Source organism: Felis catus, chromosome D1 (genome assembly GCF_018350175.1).
Source record: "Felis catus isolate Fca126 chromosome D1, F.catus_Fca126_mat1.0, whole genome shotgun sequence".
NCBI lineage: Eukaryota > Metazoa > Chordata > Mammalia > Carnivora > Felidae > Felis > Felis catus.
In genome coordinates this window covers 87,992,714-88,014,549 of record NC_058377.1, presented here as the reverse complement: position 1 = coordinate 88,014,549, position 21,836 = coordinate 87,992,714, and the positions used below count along the sequence as shown (strand labels likewise).

At 39.3% G+C, this 21,836-nt stretch overlaps 1 protein-coding gene across 1 annotated transcript in view; it reads right to left on the bottom strand.

The window, feature by feature from the left end:
• Positions 1 to 20,987, bottom strand: part of CAPRIN1 (cell cycle associated protein 1) — a 38,496-nt gene extending 17,509 nt beyond the window's left edge. Inside the window, exons 1-6 of the mRNA XM_023239692.2 lie at positions 20,801 to 20,987; positions 19,993 to 20,208; positions 5,786 to 5,848; positions 5,586 to 5,672; positions 1,674 to 1,912; positions 1,504 to 1,586 (exon numbers count right to left, since the gene is read on the bottom strand). Of these exons, the coding sequence (XP_023095460.1) occupies positions 1,504 to 1,586; positions 1,674 to 1,912; positions 5,586 to 5,672; positions 5,786 to 5,848; positions 19,993 to 20,208 (688 nt within the window). The 5' untranslated portion in view covers positions 20,801 to 20,987. The remainder of the gene's footprint in view (positions 1 to 1,503; positions 1,587 to 1,673; positions 1,913 to 5,585; positions 5,673 to 5,785; positions 5,849 to 19,992; positions 20,209 to 20,800) is intronic.
• Between the last annotated feature and the right edge of the window lie 849 nt (positions 20,988 to 21,836).

The window sequence follows — 21,836 nt, the reverse complement described above, 5'->3', positions numbered from 1 at the left end:
ATGTTTATTTTTGAGAGAACACACGCATACATGTGTGGGAGGGGCAGAGAGAGAGCAAGACAGAGGATCCCAAGGGGGCTCTGCTTGGACAGCAGAGAGCCCAACATGGGGTTCAAACCCATGAACTATGAGATCATGACCTAAGCCAAAATCAGATACCCAACTGACTGAGCCACCCCAGAGCCCTGAAAAATTCTTAAAAAAAAAAAAAAAAAGTTTATTTATTTATTTTGGGGGAGAAAGAAGCACAGTGGGGGAAGTGGCAGAGAGCGAGCGAGAAAGAGAATCGCAAGCAGGCTCTGCACAGCACAAAGCCCTACACAGGACTCAATCTCACGAACTGTGAGACCATGACCTGAGCCAAAATCAAGAGTCAGACATTTATTTTTAAAAAAAATTTTTTTTTTCAACGTTTATTTATTTTTGGGACAGAGAGAGACAGAGCATGAACGGGGGAGGGGCAGAGAGAGAGGGAGACACAGAATCGGAAACAGGCTCCAGGCTCTGAGCCATCAGCCCAGAGCCCGACGTGGGGCTCGAACCCACGGACCGCGAGATCGTGACCTGGCTGAAGTCGGACGCTTAACCGACTGCGCCACCCAGGTGCCCCAAGAGTCAGACATTTAAACGACTGAGCCACCCAGGTGCCTCAAGAAAATTATTTCTTAAATGAAAAGATTAAGAGAGTTGTTTCTTCGTATTTGATTTACCCATTTCCTTAAAGCAAATACGATCCAAATTACATCATACAGTTTTGCCAATTAAAGCTTTTAATCCGATTTTTCACCAAACAGCTAAAAATAAGGTATAAGCACTTTTACCTTAAGATGTTCAAAAATCTACTTCCCTAAACCACCTTTATAAATAGCAAAGATAAGAACCTATTATTTACTAAGAGAATAAACCTAAAATTCCTAATTTACCAATGAAGTGAAGCTTAAATGTCCTTTGTTTTCTTTAAAGTCAATAAACATTGCATATTTGAGGTTAAGGTTTTTAAAAAGCACAAAAGAATTAATGTCCTCAAATTACCAGAAGTCTATGAAAAACTAAGAAAAGATGAAGGCAATGACCATGAGTAAAATGTATGAGGTATAGTAAGTATTTTTTCACAAAATTTCAGCCATAAGGAAAAACCAGTCCCTATGTAATACCAAGAACTCTGGAAAGCCTATTCAGTATTAATCTGTCCACCTCAAGCAGAGAGTAAGTTACAAACAAAATCGTGATAAGTCAGGGGATTCCCATCTCTACAGATTTATTGATTCATGATGGGTTTTTTTTTACTTACACACACACACACACACACACACACACACACACACACACACACACAGCAGAAAGGAAAAAAAGGAAATAAACTAAAAAGTAAACAGTAGATGAATATTACTTACACAATTCTAAAAATTTCTCCAATTAACATTACTTTCAAAAAGAAAACTAACTTTTAAAGATTCTTAGTTACAAAATTATAGTCTTAGTTACAACAATTATAATACTCACAGGTTGTTCCACATACAGATTTTTCCTTTCCTTCCAGCAAGTCCCATAGGTGAATGGAGGCATGTTCATACTGCTCATTCAACCTTATAATAATAATTAAAAAGCTAATTAATTACCTTTTAGTTGTCAAGCCAACATTTAGAAGTTTCTACTACCAAATACCACTATACCTCAAGCTCATGTCCCGTTCAGGGTCTGCTAATTTGTAGAATTCATCCAACAATGACAATTCCTCTTCAGACAATATTGGCACTCCATTCAATCCTTGCTTCAGATCAGTTCGCACCTCATCATCCCCCAATTTGTCCAAAACATACTGGAGCTCAAGTACAGTTTTTAAACGTTTTTGTTCTGCTTCTTCTCTCATAAGCTGCTCCCGACGCGCAGTCTTCTTTATTGTTTTCTGAATCTGCATAAAAATATTAAGCATAGACATTAAAATGAATTTCACAAAACTCCCAATTTAGTTCAGCCAATTTCATTTCCAATGTAAGACATATTTTACTCGATGAGTTATGTGATCCTGATACACAAAATGCTGATTCCTAACGTACAAATAGAGTTTAATATCTAATAACATCATCTGTTTTAAGCAGATGTTAGAAATTCAGAACACATCTTTTTTTCCCTATAAGGTATTATTGTAACACTAAATGTTGCCAATAAAACAATATATTTCGGATTTGCTTCAAAATAATCTAGCTGACAGGGAACAAGGGAGTATATCAAACAGGACTGTCCATGAGATAAAAACTGTAGAAGCTGGGTATGGGTACAGAGGTATTCATTATATTCCTTTCTTTAGTTTTGAAATTTTTCATAATAAAAAGTATAAGAATTAAAATTTCTAATTAAGAACCCGAGCCAATTAAAAAAGAAACCCAAGTACAGCAAAATTAAAAAAAAATCTTACCTATATCCATCTCCTCTATGGAAAACTGGTCCAAAATTTTCATTTTAAGTACCTACTATCAACTTAAAAAGAGATGCTAAAACCCACCACTGTTTCCTCACAACCCAGTGCTAGTATTATATTATCCCAACATTTTGAAAATAGTGACTAAAACTAACTTGTTTTTATGAATAAGGGGATGCTGGCAGAGAAAAAGAAGGTGGCAGAAGACAAATAAATGCTTAGTACACATGTATTTTTCCCACTACTCTTTTCCTAGTACTCGTCTTTTACTTTCCTGTGAAGGTTGAAGGGAGAACATCAACCAGACTCAAGTACGTCTCTCTCTTCTCATGTCCAGTGTCAGACTGGGCTCAAAGAATGGTCAGAATTTTAAAGAAAGGTCAATCTTTTCAAGAGCCATGAAAGTGTCTTCCTTCCCACCTTCTTCCCCTTTCTCAAGCCTCACTGGGATAAATTGAGACAGAGAAAACCAAAATAAAGACATACAAAATGTATAATAAAGGGGCGCTTGGGTGGCTCAGTGGGTTAGGCGTCCGATTTCGGCTCAGGTCACGATCTCAGAGTTTGTGGGTACAAGCCCTGTGTCGGGCTCTGTGCTGATAGCTCAGAGCCTGGAGCCTGCTTCAGATTCTGTGTCTCCCTCTCTCTCTGCCCCTCTCCCACTCCCGCTCTCTCTCTAAAATAAATAAACATTTAAAAAAATTAAAAAGAAAAAAAAAGAAAAGTATAATAAAGGGAGTAATGGGGGAAGAGAGACATAGGAGAACAATAAAGTCTACAATAAGACAAATCTATGATGGCAGCAGAGAGGGCAGCAGATTAAATGATATTTAGCAGTTAAGTGGCAAGTGAACAGTACATATGAACAGAGATATGAAATCCCAGCTAGGGCACTCTAGAAAGCTTTCAAGGAGAAAGGAACATAATCTTACTGGGGGTGAGGGGTACAATTTTAGGACAGAGAAGCAGCCACTAGCCAAAGGCAGGAAATATAGGAATAGAGGCAGGAATATGAAATAAGTCAATAAAACCAAAGAAGTAAGATAAAGAATGCCACTCTGAATAAAATGAGCAGTTCAAGTAAGGAAAATATGAAATCTAGAAAAGGTAGGCTGGAGCTTGATTAAAGAATTCTTGAATACAAAACAAAAAAGGTGTTTAACAATTGTGGGAAAGCGCGATAAAGGATCAGAGTTCAATAAAAAGACTGCCAATGAAGTTAAAGACCCAATGAAAAGTTCCTGAAAATACCAGTGTTAACATAAAAGCAAAGGAGACTACAAGTATTTTCACTTACACAGTTGTTAGTAGTTTTAGAAATAGACTGATTCTATTATTAAATTGTATAGCAATCCTACTTCTATGACCCATAAATTTTTTTTTAATCAGAAAATTAATTGGCCAGGATTCATCTGACCTAAGTGGATCAATTCCCAACTTGGGTGTAAATTAAGTTTCATTTATTCCATTTTGAGGGATACCATCAATATTTTCCAACTTTAATCAAATTTAATAATAAGTGCATGAAATATATTAATTATGCATCAAATATTGCTCACAACCCTGAGATGAGGGAGGTACCATTATTATCACCATTTTACAGATTAGAAAACTGAAGCAGTGTGATGGCCCCACTCCTCTCCCCTTCTCTTTTGATACTACTGGTTCTGTTTGTCTGGAAAACCCTGAGTGATATAGGGATAGACAAGTTAAGTAACTCAAAGTCCTACAACTATTAAGTGGCAGAATCAGGGTTCAAACCAGACAATATGGTTCCAGAATCAGAACTTTTCATCTCTGTACTGCAATGTCTCTCATCACATAATAAATTGTTTTGTTTATTCATTTTACCAAATCAGAGGCAGTTTTGTATTTCAGTGCTTTTAGCCTTTCTCCAAATAAGCTAATACTAATTCAGAAGATTAATTTTCTGATCTCAACTTTCAAATTATTTGACTTTGCCTGTATTTCATTTTTGTCCTGTTCCCAAAGGTTTCTATCACATCAAAAATGTATGGGAAAAACACAAAACCACTTTACTTTGTTGGATCACGAGTTGATACAAGAGCAATGTATCCCACTCTGCCACATTCCTTAAGATCCCTAATGGAGACAGTGATTACCAAAAAAAAAAGACCTATTTTCTGATAGTTAACAGAATTATAAGATGGTCATTAGGTATAAAGGAATATACAGAAAATAAATGCCTGCTATATTTATATATACACGTATATACAAGCTAATTTTTTAAGAGATCTTCAGGGTATCTCCTATATATATATTTGTCATATCTGAGACTCAGTCCTTTTAAAAGGCATCTTTCAGAGCCCAGATGTCCATCAGCTGATGAACAGATAAAGATGTAAAGATGAACAGATCAGTGATGAAAAGGAATAAAATCTTGCCATTTGCAATTAACGTAGATGGAACTGGAGGGTATAATGCTAAGTGATATAAGTCAGTCTGGGACTCCTGGGTGGCTCAGTCAGTTAAGTGTCAGACTTCGGCTCAGGTCATGATCTCACGGTTTGTGAGTTCCAGCCCCGCACTGGGCTCTATGCTGACAGCTCAGAGCCTGGGCCTGCAGCCTGCTTTGGATTCTGTGTCTCCCTCTCTCTGCTCCTCCCCCACTCACACTCTCTCTCTCAAAAATAAACAAACATTAAAAAAATTGTTTTAATGTTTAAAAAAAAAAAGTCAGTCAGAGAAAGACAGATGTTTTCATTCATACGTGGAATTTGAGAAACTAATAGACCATAGGGGAAGAGAAGGAAAAATAAGTTACAGAGAGGCAAACCATAAGAGGCTCTTAAATACAGAGAAGAAACTGAGGGTTGATGGGGGTGGGGAGTTGGCCACTGAGGAGGGCACTTGATGGGATGAGCACTAGTTGTACATATGAATCATGGGAATCTACTCTTGAAGCCAAGACTACACTGTATATACACTGAATGTTAGCTAACTTGACAATAAATTATTTTTAAAAATTTTAAAAAGGCATCTTTCAGGTGTTACTTTAAACTTTACAGAACTGGAAAGCATCTTAGATATAATTGGATCCAATCCTCTCATCTTACAAAGAGCTTATCAATCGTAAAGAAATAAAATTTTTTGCCTTCCTTATTTTTAATATTTCATAAACATATATACATAGTCTTCTACTTACATCTTGACTTAATGCCATGAAACTCCTCTGTAATTCTTTTGCAAACTCCAAGTTATTTGTGACTTCCTGGTACTTAGATACGGCATCCTAAAATAACAAAGACAGAGCCCAACTTTACTGGAAACATAAAGAACCACAAAATTAATTTTCTTATTAAAAATAGTGAGCAGAAAATCTTCAATAAAATGTAGCATCTTTACCAGCTGATCTTGATTAAGCCTTTCCCCTTTGTTCATTCGTTCCTGGTAATCATCAAGCTTGCCCTATGTAAAAAGAAAAAAAGAATTATGCCCCACATTTTAAAGTATATACCAGCCTAACCATGCTGAAATAACAAACCCATGTAATCCTCTAAGTTTGTCTCAAATCTTGCCCTAAAGATAATTTTTAGTTAACTTCAGTTTAAGTTTGTACATAAAATAACTTAGTTTAATAAATAGTGCGCTAAAATATGAATGCAGACACTCCAGCCCCTGCTGAATAATAACCAAATTCCACAGTATAAGCCAATGACATGATACAACACTGCTTATTTAGGTTTCTCAAAAGAGATATGCATCAGATGGCCTGCACAAATGGTTCCTACCAACATGGGTGAAGGCCACAATTTGGTTATGATCCTACTTACACAGAAGCATATCAGACATTTTATAATGTTAAATTCTTGTCCCTTCCTCACCTCACTTCCTCACTTCGTGTGACTAAGTGATATAAAAAGAGTGTATTTTCCCTGAAAAAAACCCATGTGCATACTGTCTTTGATAGGCCTCATCCATTTCTCTTGAACAACATGATACTCCAAGCTATCACATCACCTATGGATAGTGCATTACTCAACAGCTTTGCTTTCTTTTCTCACAAATGGAATTAAATATGACAGTGGGACAGAAAATTAACCTCTGGTTTAAGTCATCTTTTTCCCCCCAACTAAAAGGAAAATGTTGGCAGTTTCCCAGGCTACTATTAGATAAGACCCCAAAGAAAAGTATTACTCAGGTAATACAATAGTCAAAAATTCTTGACAATTCTTGATAGTAGTCAAGTTATTGTTTTAAAAGTCAGAGGAGCAGGAATAAGTAGAAACCTAAATTAAAGGGGACAAATTTTTAAATTAATATAATCACAATAAATTATAAACATATATTGTTCTTCACCCTTAGTAATAATAAAATTAGCCACGAAACACAAAATCTGATAAAATGCATTCAGGGTCAACAAACAAGTTTAAAAACAATACTAAAAAGTTGTTTTAGGTCAAATCATCCATTTTCTTTGCACCAGAACCATTAGTCAACTTGCATAACCATTCCACCCTAAATTAAAAGCCTAACAATTCCTTAGTTATCCTAGAGGCAAATAAAACCAAAATCAACATTAAAACATTAAAGGCTGACCCAAGTACCCAATTTTATGCTTAGGTATACTATTTCACACCATAACCTCCGGCTGAAGAGGTATAAAATTCAAGTCTACCAGTTGAAAAATGCAAGTTTTTTCTACACTGATCTGACAGGCCTAATTCCAGGTAAAAAAGATAAGCTCAACTGTCTCAGAACACTCTGAGGATGAATAAAGACAACTCATTCATTTATTAAAAGGGTAGGCTATTTTAAAGAAAAAAACAAACAAGATTTGCTTTTAATGATGACTTAGGGTATAATAGCACTTTATTATAGTCAGGATTCCTCTATTTAGAAATATACAGATAACAGAAAATATGCAAATGGAAAGAGGGCCTGAAATGTAGTGCTAGTACAGTAAAAATTCTGAATTCACTGCTAGGCAAAAGAAAAACTGCTATTAGCTCATACCTAGCATTTATTATCTTCCTTTTTCATACATTCTTCAAAGAAACTGTTGCTAAATCTAAAATTAATACAGAGTTGAGTGCAGTATATATCCCTTACAGGGTAGAGTTTTACATACCTAGTTTAGCTCTATCATTTAATGTCTTACAAATTTAAAACCATACATGCCAATCAAAATGGATGTCAAATCGAATTCCTAAATCATGATGGTTTATATGTAAAAATATATATGAAAAGCTTTTTTAATGTTAAGAATGTACCTGAGTGGTAGAACTATAGGTGGAACTTTTTTCCTTTTGCTTTGTTTTGTACACTTAAGATATTCTGCAATGAACATATAGTATGTATAATAAAAAAATTATAATTTCATGCTATAAAAAAGTTATTAAGATTGGCAGATTTTAGGATACTGCCAAGACTTTAACCTATAATAATCTTTGAATATGAATCTATATACTATCCTATAGTTGGGCAAGCTACCCTAAAGGAGAAAAGCTCCAAGGGCACCTGCGTGGCTCAGCTGGTTAAGCGTCCAGCTCTTGGTTTTGGCTCAGGTCATGATCTCATGGTTCATGAGTTTGAGCCACACACTGGACTCCAAGCTGACAGTGAGGAGCCTGCTTGGAATTCTCTCCCTCTCTCTACCCCTCCCCCACGTTCTCTCTCTCAAAATAAATAACCTTTAGAGAAAAGCAAAGCTCCAATTTTCTACACAATATCAAATTTAGTATTTATCCAACCCAAACTCTACGGCAGATTGCATTTTCCAAAAATGGCCACATCTGTAGCTCTACATACTGTTCACTGCACCATTAAGAACTAGTACAATTCCCCTGCCATTGTACTAAGTGGGGTTCAACCAACAGAGTACAGTGGAAGTGATACTGTACAACTTCCAAGGCTGTGTCATAAAAGCAATGTATCTCTGTCCTATTTGCTAGTCACTAAAAACATTTGGAGTCCCAAGCTATCATTTAAAAAGTCCAATAACCCTTCTCACGGTTTGTGGGTTCAAGCCCCGCATCGGGCTCTGTGCTGACAGCTCAGAGCCTGGAGCCTGCTTCGGATTCTGTGTCTCCCTCTCTCTCTGCCCCTCCCCTGCTCATGCTCTGCCTCTCTCTCTCTCTCTCTCAAAAAATAAATAAAACATTAAAAAAAATAAAAATAAATAAAAGATGTCCAACAACCCTGAGGTTGCCATCCTATGAGGAGGCCAAGCCATGAAGAGGTCTTATTTAAGAATTCTGGTCAGCAATCCTAGTGTTAGAATCATAGCCCAAGCACCAGACATGAAGCAAACAAGCATTATTAGTCTTCCCAGCTGAGGCCCCAGGAATCATTAGCGCAGAGACACCAACCCCACTGTGTGTCCTATCTGAATCCCTAACAGGCAGAATGTGTGCATAATAAAATGAAGTTTTGGAGTAATTTATCACACAGGAGTAACTGAAACAAGGGTAAAAGAGAAATCAAAAGAAAGGGAAAGCAGCTGCTATGCAAAACTTGGTTTCACAGTACACATCTTCATGAAATACCGTCACCAAAAAATAGGCAAAAGGACTCTGTGCAGCCAAAACAAAGATCTATTTCATTAGAACTCGTACATCTGTTTCTTTTGATTTTTATGTTGCTATAACAGGTTTCAAATTTATCAATTCATAACAATTTAAGAGCCATAATTTAAAAAAAAAAATTTAATGTTATTTTTGAGAGAGAGCGTGCGCAAGCGGGGGAGGGACAGAGGGAGACAAAGAATCTGAAGCAGGCTCCAGGCTCTGAGCTGTCAGCACAGAGCCCAATGCAGGGCTCATACCTACAAACTACAAGATCATGACCTGAGCCAAAGTTGGACATTTAACCGACTGAGCCACCCAGGCACCCCAAGAGCCCTAATTTTGAAAGGAAGGACTGCCACTAACACCACAAGAAATAACAGTTCACTGTGACAGAAGAAATATGTTCAAAAATCATGACATAACTTAAAAATCTCAAGGGTCTTTAACAGAAGATTTTCAAAAGCAGACCACACTTCCTTATATCTGGTAAGATGAATACAGCTATAGTGTCCAATAAAAAAAATGTTAATCAAATGAATGGAAACTACAGGTCTTTCATGAACATTTTTCTAACCATAATAAAACAAAAGTTTCATTACAGCTTTACATTTGTTCCTCTATATAGCCATTAACACTTGCTATACTACTGTTATAAATATCCCGTCCCCTTGTCCTTACCCGACCTTTAAAAAAGCAAGATGCTGAGTCTGATCAAAGTGCCTAATAAACAGCTCTCATTTGAGGAAACTCAAAACTTACTAATAAGACTGCAAAGACAATGAAAAAAGTGTTCTACATTAAAAGGCACTAGGTGTTTTTTTTTTCCTTTGTCCATATAATACAGGATCTCCTGGTTGCTTGGGTGTATAAAGACTTTCATCACCATGAAATTTGAACTAAAGGCACCTCTGTTCACTATTACACATAATTAACTCTACACAGCAGAGACCCTGTATTAGTCTGCAAGTCAGTGATTTCCAAAGTGTGGTCCCCAAACCAGCAATACATCAGCAACAGCTAGGAACTTATTAGAAATGTGAATTCTCAGGGTACCTGGCTGGTTCAGTTGGTGGAGCATGCGACTTCGATCTTGGGGTTGTTGAGTTAGAGCCCACGCTGGGTGTAGAAATTACTTTTACAAAATTAATTTTTTTTTTTTTTGAGAGAGAGAGAATGAGAGGCAGAGAGAGAGAATCCCAAGCAGGTTCTGCACTGCCATCGCAGAGCCCGATGTGGGATTCGAACTCACAAACCATGAGATCATGACCTGATCTGAAATCAAAGGTCGGATGTTTAACCAACAATCACCCAAGCACTCCCCCACCAAAATTATATCTTTAAAAAAGAAAAATGACATGTAAATTCTCAGGCACCACCCCAGACCTATTAAATCAGAAACTCTGGGGGCTGGGACCCAGCAATCTGTGTTTTAACAAGCCCTCTGGTTGATTCTAATGTGTGCTTAAGTTTGAGAAACACTAACCTAGATCAAATACATTGCAATTCACTTGTAATAATTGAGTCTTAGAAATAAGAAATTATTCTGAATCACACAACCAATACAAACTGTCACCATAAAACACATTATATGGCAACCTCAATTTGGTTAAAGGTTTAACATTAAACAACTCCGAAAACTTGTTGAATAGTAGTTTTCTAAACCAGCTTATAAATCTATTTAACCTAGTCATTAGTTACATAAGAAAAAAATCCATTTATGATCCAAACATTGAAGGGGTACCATCTTCCATTCATAAATACTACTTTTATTAAGTTCTGCATTGTGAGCCAAGCTCCAGAAGTTTAGAGCACTTAAACTCACTGGTGAGTGCCAAATTTTGCACTACAAACAGAAAGCCTCATAGAAAAATCAACTGGTTTAATTTTCTACCTTTGAAAATGAGGTTGGTTTGCAATCTCAGCTCACTCCTAAGTAGCTTTCAGAGATCTCAAAAAGAAAAAAAAAAAAAGGATGTATCTGCACTAGTCTCATGAGTAGACTACTCAAAGACAAATTTCATTCCTATGGTCACATCCCATCCAAATGGCTTAAATTAAGTCCAAGTAGAAAAACTGTGCATTTGAGGTTAAAATTTGCAGTATGAACTAAATCAATATATAAATAAGAAACTGCCTTTCACAATGACTGATCCAACATGAACTCCGATGAACGCAAAGGGGCAAGGATAGGAGCAAAGGGCTCCACACAAACACAGCTTTTTTTTTTCTTCCCTAAGCTAGAACATGGCTGCCTAACACCTAGTTAATAAATTGGCTGATACACATATCATCCACATAAAATGAACATTAAGTATTTTTTTCTAGAAAATGGAGTTGTTTTCCTAGCATAAAAGGAAATCTTTATCAAAGAGTCTATCACGAAACTGGTAACAAAAACCTGCTCTCTTACATTCTATCTGGAAATAATTATTTAGAAATTCTATTTAGGGCTCCTTTTCAAACTACTGAGCATCCTAAGAGTATTAAAGGTTCACTTATAGCACCACATATGATTAAGATAAAAATCAGGCCATTTCCCAGATTATCTGGTCTCTAAAGGGGAACCATAGTATGGAGATGTGACTATGCCCAGTAAATGTCAAAAGATTATATGTATATGTGGTCCTGACAAATGATTACCCAAGAAGTACAGCCCAGTCCTATCCCCTATCTCCTGTTTCTTTGTTGCTTTTAATAGCTGACAGTATTCACTACGTGACATTCAAATTTAAAATATCAGGTAGCTAACCCTATCAGCAAGGACTATTATCAATCATATTTCACCTAATTAGAAACTGAAAGGGCAGTTAGTAACTTGCCTAAGGTCATAAGTCCCAGAAAAATCATTTGTGCCTCATTACACCCCTCTTTTTTGTCACTCTGGATTCTAGACATTGCTACGTTTCATTTTTGCCCTGCTGCTGTTTTCCTCCCTTCCTTTCACCAGAGTAAAAATTAGGCGACTTAATCACAGTACACCTAGATCTTTCACTCTTCCCAAAGATTTTTTCACCACCACCAAAGTTACTTAACTGAAATGGTTTTTAAAAATTCAATACAGTGCTGTGAGGATGCCAGATGATGAATATCCAGAACAGCTATCCTCCTGAGCTTTCCTTCCTTCCTGTTAGATCTGAAATTTCATAAATGAATAAAGAAAACATTTTTTTAAATTACACAATTAAAAAGAAATAGCAAAGGAGAGACTCCAAAAAACCAAATTCCTTAACTAGACAATTATAAACAGTCACAACAAGAAAGATTAGGAGGGGACAACATCTGAAAAAACTAGCTTAGCTACCCAAGAAACTGTACCTTCTGTTCTGAATTAAGAAGATCTCCACACTGAGACAGAAAATTTAAAAATAAAGCCTAAAATAACAAAAGTAGTAAGAGCACCGATCTAGAAGCTATTTTGTGTCTCCAGGCCAAATAAATCACTTCTCAGTACTGAAAACCTATAGAAAGACAAATGTAAAAACAAAAGATAAAGATTTTTCTTGTCAACTTTCCATAATCTTCAGTGGACTTTCTAGACATTATTTCAAGTCCCCAATCCCTACATTCCCTGTTCTTCACCTAGAAACATCAGTTCTGACTTTGCCCATATAATGGTAGGCAGCTGACTGCCTCCTGTTTACCCTCCACCAGTTCAAATGACAATTAGTTGCTAATAAACTTCACAGGAAAGACCGTAAGAAACAAAAGTTTTCTCAATTATAAAAAGGAGGGTAGAGAGAACATATAGTACAATCCATAGATGATCCCTAACAGTGCTCTTCTAATGCTGGAAGACTTCTCATGTAGCAGAAGTCTGAGCTGTTCCAGAAAACAAATATTAAATATTGTGTGGGACAGAGGAAGAGTGGGTTGAGAGGTGACTAGCATCAAGATCTTAAAGAGTTGTTCAAAAATGAAATCGACTTTCACAGAGAAATGAGCATTCTACCAGGCCCTAGAAGACTGATTAATGCAGAAACTGAATGAACACTTGTCAAGAATGCAGGATTTCTTAACACTAAGAACAGTAAGAGGATGCTAAATTAGGTGTTTTCTTTTTTGTTTTTTATTTTTAATATTTTTTAAGTTTATTTTTTTATTTATTTTGAGAGACACCAAGACAGCAGGAGTGGGGAAGGGGCAGAGAGGGAGAGAGAGAATCCCAAGCAGGCTCAAAGCCTGATGTGGGGCTTGAACTCATAAAACCTCGAGATCATGACCTGAGCCAAAACCGAGGGTCACTTAACCGACTGAGCCACCCAGGTGCTCCTAAATTAGAGGTTTTCTAAGACAATTTGTAAGATAATCTTTCAAGCAAATAAGTAACCAGGAGTTTAACTTGACAAGACTTTTGTCCAACTAAAAAGGGGAAAAAAAGGTAACAGATAATCCTTATTCCTTGTCCATGGTTGTTAATTAATGCAGTTAAGCCTGAATGAATGGAAGCAGCTAACCCTAGTAAGAAAACAAAAAAGGATAATTTTGAAGAGTTCGGCCATCACCCACTTTGAATTCTTAAGTCTAAATCTTGTGCATCTGAAAAACAAATGATTATCAACAATCTTAACAAGTATCTTTTGAATTATTAGTTGCTTTAACCAAACTACTCAGTAGAATGAGTATAGTATATTCGTTACATGAATGATTTAGAAACTCTATTCAGAGTTCAATGTAAAAAGATGAGAACTGTAATTCACTTAAAATGGAGACCAAAAGGTTTTTTCCCAATGATTAAAGTATATTTCAGTTATTTCTATGGCTAGATAACAATATTAAGGGGAATACAATGAAAATTTCTAATCATTTACAATGGTTCAAATACAAAGAATCATCTATTCTCCTTCCTAAGACTATTTACAAATTTTGCTTATAGCACCAAGATTTTAGAAGTGCTCAACTTGCAGGGGGTGCCTGGGTGGCTCAGTCAGTTAAGCGTCCAACTTCTGCTTAGGTCATGATCTCAAGGGTCATGGTTTCAAGACCCGCATCAAACTCTGTGCTGAGCTTGGAGTCTGGAGTCTGGAGCCTGATTCAGATTCTGTGTCTCCCTCTCTCTCTCTCTGCCACTCCACTTCTTGGGCTTTGTGTGTGTGTGTCTCTCTCTCTCAAAAATAAATATTTTTTTAAAAAAATTATAAAAGTGCTCTACTTGCCTAATCAACTCTACTCGCTTAAAAAATAGATCAAAAGAAAATTCTTCAGGAAAAATTCCATCTCAGTAAAAACACTGAAGTAAATAGCTCTGTACAAAAAGCATTTTCTCCCTCATGGATTAATCCGTCTTAACAGGATTTTACTGATGAAGCTACAAATATTTCTATATAATGATTCAGTCAAACTAACAAATATTTAGCATTTACCATGTGTAAGGCCCAATATGCTGTCATTCATACTCCCCAAGGAGCTTAACTACCTACTTAGAAAAACACATAAGGTAAGAGCATAAGACAATACAAAATGTCAAGGAAGTGTAGAGACAATAGGTAGTACAGGAAGTTAAAGGAAACAGCATCCTTTAGCTGAGCACAGCCAAAAAGCACACCTTCCCTTTTCCTCAGGAAATATGAATTCTGAACTCTGCCCAATAAAGTCTCTGTCATGTATGTTTTTACACTCAAACTCTATCCAACAAAAGCACTGGTACAGCTAGGGGGAGAAATAAAGAAATGAGCAGAAGCCAAGCAATTTACAATTCCAACTTTGGCTGATACTGTCTCTTCTGCTACTCCTCTTACTCTTCTCTACTGCTTACATACAATTCACTGCCACCAGAAAAAGGGACCAATTACTAAAAAAATATCCAAAGCCTGTAATACAAGAATACGGAAAGGTTGACACACCTCCTACTGCTTTACTGGTAACGTTTTTCCCAAATTATCTGGTCTATGACATACCAAGCCTGCATTAAGACGGACCAGTGTGCATCAGGGCTTACTTAAGCACAAAGAAAATATCAGAATTTAAACTTTAAAAGTTCATTTCATTACAACAATACAGATGTCCCAATGACACCTGATACAATGGGGCTTTACTTGTACTGTTTTTCTCAAGACCCATTACCTGGACAGCCTAAAAACACAATTTAACAAGATACTAATAAAGGTCTAACAATGAAGAAATAAAAAGCTTTTTCCTTTTGCTTTCAGCATTTTAAAACAGAGGAACTCTAAAATTAAAGATTTAAGTTAAAGCCTTCACCTGGTTCTACAGTATTGGCTTAAACATGAAAAATACTTATGTTGCAGAACATTACAAATTCTAATTTTTCCCATAAAACCAGAGACCTTAGAATTCACTCTTTCCAAACTGGTTGACTTTACATGGGCATCTGAATAAACTCTTCCATAAAATGAATTAGAATAAATTCTAAGATGACTTTAAGGCCTTAAAAGATCTTAGATTCTATTAACAGTATAACAATAAGATCGACGCCAGGTTGTTACAATTTTAACCTTTGAAAGAATTTAGTTTTTTTAAAAGATGAAACAGTACTAATCTTCCTCTCCTCCTAAATGTAAACTAAGGTACTAATTACATAAAATTATAACAAACTATGTTTAATCTCTAAGTCACACAAAATGTATTCTAATACAAATATTTGCCACATGGGAATTTTTTGAGTAAAATAACATGGTCAGGTTAAACCAATTCATTCTCATTATAATACTTGGGATTCTACTCTCATGCAAGAAAAACATAATTATTACACAAGGAAATTCACATCTTTTCCTTTTTAAATTCAAATTTTAAATACTTCTCTCTCTCTCTCTCCCTAACACACACACACACACACACACACACACACACACACACACACACCCACACCCACACCCAGGCAGGCAGGCAGAGAGAAACAAATGAAGCATTATAAATGTTTGGGTTTTTTTTTTTTTTTTCCTGTGACAAGGTGAATGCAAAACAAAGTAATCTTGCCCTCTGCATTGCAGAGAAATAGTTCATGCAACCAATGGGAGAAGCGGATACATCAGCAATTTCAACTGTCAAGAAAAACTTCAGATGTTAGCCCCAAGGAAAGATTTTACTTATAAAATAGTTGAGAATGTTATTATTTCAAAATACTTAGCAAAGAAATTCTGTAGAAAAGCTGCATTGAAAATTCTAAGTAGAGGCACACTGCAATGCTCTAAAAAGAAATGTTATCCTAACAATGATAGCATCTTTTTTCAGTAAATTAACTAAAAAGATCTAAAGAGCAAAAAAGACTTGAGAGAGTAGATGAAAAACAGTACACTTTGGCTGTCTTGGTCACATATTGGTTACAAAGCTGTCAGACTGCTCTGCAAGAGAACAGTGGTTAATCTTTCACCTACCAAAATCACTAGTGTCTAAACCTATTATACTTACAAAAAGCAAAGAAATTTTAAATGTCATCTATTTAAACATCCTTTATTCTACATCAAAACTGATTACATCTCACCATATAAATAAGCTCTCTCTTCAGTGAAAATTAAAACTTGGTTTCAAAATAACATCTTGCCTAGCCTATAGCCGTTTTATACCAACAAACTGATGAAGAAAACTTGGCAATTTCTATTACTTATAAAAATTAAAAGATTTGTAAATGGAGTTTTGCACTTGATTCTTTTGATTATAACTGCATTTCTTCTGTTTGCTAAGCATATACATAGTATAGTCTTTATAAACCCAAATTTCAAAAACTACCAGGCCATTTAGTTGCATTACATAATAGGATCATATTTCATTAATGTTAAGCATGCATTCTTACTGAACAGATGCTTAGCTTTCTTCTAATGGCTTGACTTATCAGAAAATTAACAAATACTTTGTTTTTTTAAATGAAGTACAATAAAATTACTGCAATTCTCCAAGTCTTAAATTAAATGATAATACTTTTTTTAAATGAAGTACAATAAAATTACTGCAATTCTCCAAGTCTTAAATTAAATGATAATACATTTCTAGTAGTAATTTTGGTCAGGACACTGGATTTTAGAATCCATTAAAAAAGAGATTTTGGGGCACCTGGGTGGCTCAGTTGGTTAAGTGTCCGACTTCAGCTCAGGTCATGAGTTCACGGTCATGAGTTCGAGCCCCACATCAGGCTCTGTGCTGAAGGCTTTGGAGCCTGGAGCCTGCTTCGGATTCCTGTCTCCCTCTCTGCTCCTCCCCAGCTCCCGCTCCGTCTCTCTGTCTCTCTCTCTCTCAAAAATAAATAAAGATTAAAAAAAAAAAAAAAAGATTTTGTCCTGAAGACCGTTATGAATAGGTCAAGTCTAAAATATAGCTCAAACAGAAGTTGCTAAATGGACTGAAATAAAAAGAAACCCAGTTATTTATAAATACCATCTTCCTTTACTGCATAAAGGTTTATAAAGATTCAAAACTGACTTGTAAAGTAAACCCTATTTTAGGTTTATTAGAAATGCTCACTACTGAAAAATTAATGTTTTGAAACAAATCACATTTTCATACAGTAAATCTAGATATAGAAAAAATGCAATATAAACTAGAAACCAGATGTGCTTAGAGAAAAATCCAAAATCCTTAAGTCTCTCAAAAAGTAAAACTTAATTTCAATAGTAGTTAGGTCACAACATACTGCCAACTTAGCTATTTAACAAGTAGGTAGCTCAGTCTGTGAGTTACCAAAAAGCTTACCGGTAATTTGACCTTTCTACTACCTAGCACTCAAAACAATGAGAAGACCAAAAAAAAAAAGACGAAATACTTCTGTTACTTTGTGAGGTTTTTTTCCTCCACCATTACAAGAGAACTTTTCAGTACTTACTAGCCTAAGTCTGTAATTACTTTCTCTTCTATGGGGGTGGGGGTGGCAGGTGTTAGGCAATGTATACAATATAAACACATACACAGGTGACCTGTCATTGTTCAGGTCCTCATGGGGCTTAAAAACTAATTTTTTTCCATACTCATTTGGAGCACTAGAATCAGTCATGTCATAACTAAATTGGTTGCTAATCAGTACCTGACTTTACATTAAGGGCTTTGAAAAATTAAACTTACTTTTCAGTCCTTAAAATATGAATATCTACATTTATATGTCTATAGTTAACATTTACTACATTATTACTATTTTTGATTCCTATCCTAGAAGAATTCTGAAAATTAAACCACTCAGGCATCAACCAGATTGACGGGATTTATTGTAGCAAGAGGTTTTAAAAAGATTCCTAAATCTTGATTCAGATGGCAGACTCAGAAGATACTGGCCTTGGGCCTGCTTATTCCAATACGTATTTAAATGCAACTACTTTACAAGTAAAATACTTTTGTTGCTTTGCTGATATTGATTCATCTATTACTTTTATCATTTATAATAAACTACACTTGTTTATCAAAATAGAGTATCACCAAAAGGTAGGAGACATCCACAATTAGTGCATCTCTCGATTTCAAATAAAAGCTAAGAAATTCAAGTAATATTCCCAGTAGAAAAAATGAGACAGATTAGTATCTAATCTAAAAATGTCTTTTAAAACTCCCAAAAACTATAAAATCAATTAAACAAGCAATAAAGTAATTAAGGCCTAAATGTCACCATTTTCTTCAGTTATTTGGCCCAAATTTTAAATAGCTACTAACTCAATCAACATCTTAAGTAACACTGTTAGGTGGGTGACTAAATAAACATTTTTAAATGCCTTCTTCAAAATTCAAGATGTTTTATAATAAATGTCTTACTAGAAGCAAACGAAAGTTATCCAAGCAAAGTTATTTTTCTTAAGGTAAAAGGCAAAAAGTTTGCATAATAGTCACATATGTAATTATCCAATTTTTCATACTACTGATTTGCTTCTCCCTTTCCACCTCCAGTCTTACTGAAGGTGGAATTATTCACTCTGCTGAGACCCTTTCTCTACATATGTACACACCCACACAGGCGCACGCGCGCGCGCGCGCGCGCACACACACACACACACACACACACACACACACACACGTGCCGCTCCAAACAGAGTTGGTACACTGTCCTGCACTGAAAGCATAAAACAAAAGGCCTACTTGAAGATAAACCTCACGGTGTGACCTAGAATGGCAAACTATTGAATCCAAAAAATTGTGGGTGTGGCTCGACTGTTTTTCGGAGGGGGGCGAGGAAGGCCAGCCGGGGCGGCTGCCTGGTCTCTGCCCTCCCCCTCTGCTTTCGCTTTGTGCTCACAATGCAGCTCCTGTAAAGCGCTTCCCTCTCCTCGCAGCCGCCGCCATGTTAGACGCTCTCTCCATGTGCCCGGAGACCTGGCGATCCCCTCGGTCTAACACGGACCCACGCCCCCCAACGAATCTCGATCGTGGCCGTCTCCCTCCCATCCCTCTCTAAAGTCCCGGAGGGGCAAAGAGCCGCCGCAGAAAATCTTCTCGGGATCGAGTTGAGCTTGAGGCTCAGGGGGGCACCTAGACAATCGAAACAAAGAAGGAAACGTGGGGGCGCCCATCAGATGGGGGCGGGGGGGGGGTAGCAAATCGAAGACACACTCAAAAGGGGCCTGACACAGAAGCAATTCTGGGTGAAATCACACTTCTCACCCAAGAGAGGTGAGGACACACCGAACAGGCCTCAAGTACACGGTAACCGAGCGGACCAACCCCACGACTGTAGGACGTAGGCCGCCCCAACTCCACCAGGCGGTGGGTTGAGCCCTGAGCCCCCTCACCGGGACCCCTTCATTTCTCCCCGCCGGCCCTCGTCAAAGAAATCGGGCCTCGGTGACGGAGGGAAGGGTATCACACGGCTAAGTCTGGCGACAGGGCAGGCCCCCGCCCTTACACATCCCACTCCCAAAGGCCAAGAAGCCTGGCCCACTGCCGGAGGAGAGTAATAAAGCGGCCGGGGCGGGAGGGGGGGAGAGCGCCCCGTCCGGGTCAGGTGACAAGCACCTCCCCTAGGAGCCCGTTTTCAGGGCTCGAAGCTCCGTTTACAGAGCAGGCCGGGCGTGGGGGGTGGGGATGGGTGGAGGGGATGCGACAGGGACGGGAAGAGGGCAGGCCACAGCAGTCAGGATTGGAGCATCAAACCCTCCCTTCCCCGCCAACTCCTGGCACCTTTTTCTTCTCCAGGTTCCGAAGTTTCTTGTCGATCACCCCGAGGATCTGCTTCATGGCCTCGGTCTGGACAGCGCCGGTGCCGGTTACGGGGTGCTGGGAAGCCGGCGCAGCTGCCCCGGCCCCCGCCGCCGCCTCACTCCCGGAGGAACCCGACGGGGGTGGCGGTCCGGACGACTTGCTGCCGCTTCCGCTGTGGCTGGTGGCCGAGGGCATCTTTAGACCGTGAGAGGAGACAAGAAAAAGCGGGAGGAAGGACAAGAGCGGCGAGTCAGGCGGCGGACGGGGCGAGACGCGGGACAAAACGCGCAGCGGGCGGGAGCCTGCGCGAGCGGGTGGGGGTGGGGATGGGGCCGGCGCGCGCCGCGAGGGCAGGAAGACACCGCGGACGCGCGCGCGACCCGCCAGCAGGGCGCCCCGCCGGGCCTCGCACCGCCTCCCCCCCCCCCCCCCCCGGCCCGCCCCTCCCCCGCGCAGGCCGCCGGCTCGGCCTACCAGCCCCGGGATACCGAGGCTCGCGCCGGGGGCGGGGCCTCGCAGAGCCGGCCGCCAACGGCCAGTGCAACGGTCCCCGCCGGGGTGGGCCAGCACTCGTCGCCTGGCGAGGAAAGGAGGGAGGAGAGAGGTCGAGGCTGAGGCGGAGAAGGGTGGAGAAGGGCACTGGAAATGACCGGGGGGGGGGGGGCGGAGGGGGAAGGGGAGACTTGAGGAGCAAGCCCCTCGAGAAGGTCCAGCCGATCCGGAGGTAAAGGACACTCGGGGCAGCGGCCCTCTTCACCGTCAGCGCCTCGGTCCGGGTGGCGCTCACCGTGCGCGCGCAGAGGACGCTGGAAATCCCGAGTGGGCGGCTGAGGGGGCAAGGGTGGCTGTGCGTTCCGGTCAGTGTCGTGCACTCCGTGGGCGCAGGCCGCTTCGCCCTATCCCCGCTGCACCGAGAGCCGCTGCTAGTGAGGCGGAGAGCCGAGAGCGGGAGGGACTTAGCCAGCCGGCCCTCTGGGGCGGAGGGGGCGGGAGAAGCTGCGGGCGGGGGCCTTCGCGGCCGCTCGGGCTGCCCGACGCGAACGCCTGTGGGAAAGGGCCCACCGGGTCTCCTACTGCGCCGCTCTAGCCCCTGCCCTTGGGGGGGGACGGTCGATCCGCGCAGGTCGGGACGGCTCCGGGAGGGGTGCCCCAGCGGAGTCCTGAGTTTTGAGCGAAATCAAATCTAGGGTCCTTCAGGCGAAGTCGCTTGACGTCCAAACGGGGACAATAGGTGTCAAGCAGCTGGATCGGAGCTGGCTCCTGCCCTGTAAAGAGCCTTGGGGCCAAGGGGGGTGCGGGGGGCAAAGGTTTCTGCAAGTTAGGGGTACGTGGGGTGGGTGGTGCAGTCCCAGCTTCAAGAATTCCTTCTGTATGCAGAGCAAGCAAATTCCCACACCCCAAAAGGTCTTTGGAAAAAAGCTCGCCTCTAACCCCCACAAAACAATCACCCGGTAACCTAGGAGTTCCCTATAGAACGCGTTGGAAATGAGCAAGATGGGTGTCTTATAAAAAGTCTTAAAACTCGGGACTCGTGTTAAAAATTATCTTAAGATGACACTTATCCAATAAACCCGAGTATCACAAATTAGACTTTTTGTTCTGGATTCCTAATACTCGCAAGAGAATGTTAAATACAAAACAAAACAAATTTTTTTTGCTCAAAGGGAATTATTCCAGTGCTGTAATTAAACTAGGGGTGTGGTGGGGTTGGGTGTGGACAATGAACAGAAAATAAGCCAAGTGCTGGAAGAAAATGTATCGAACGTGATCAGAAATTTCAGCCGCATAATGTATGACAACAGTAAATGACCAATTTATAATTT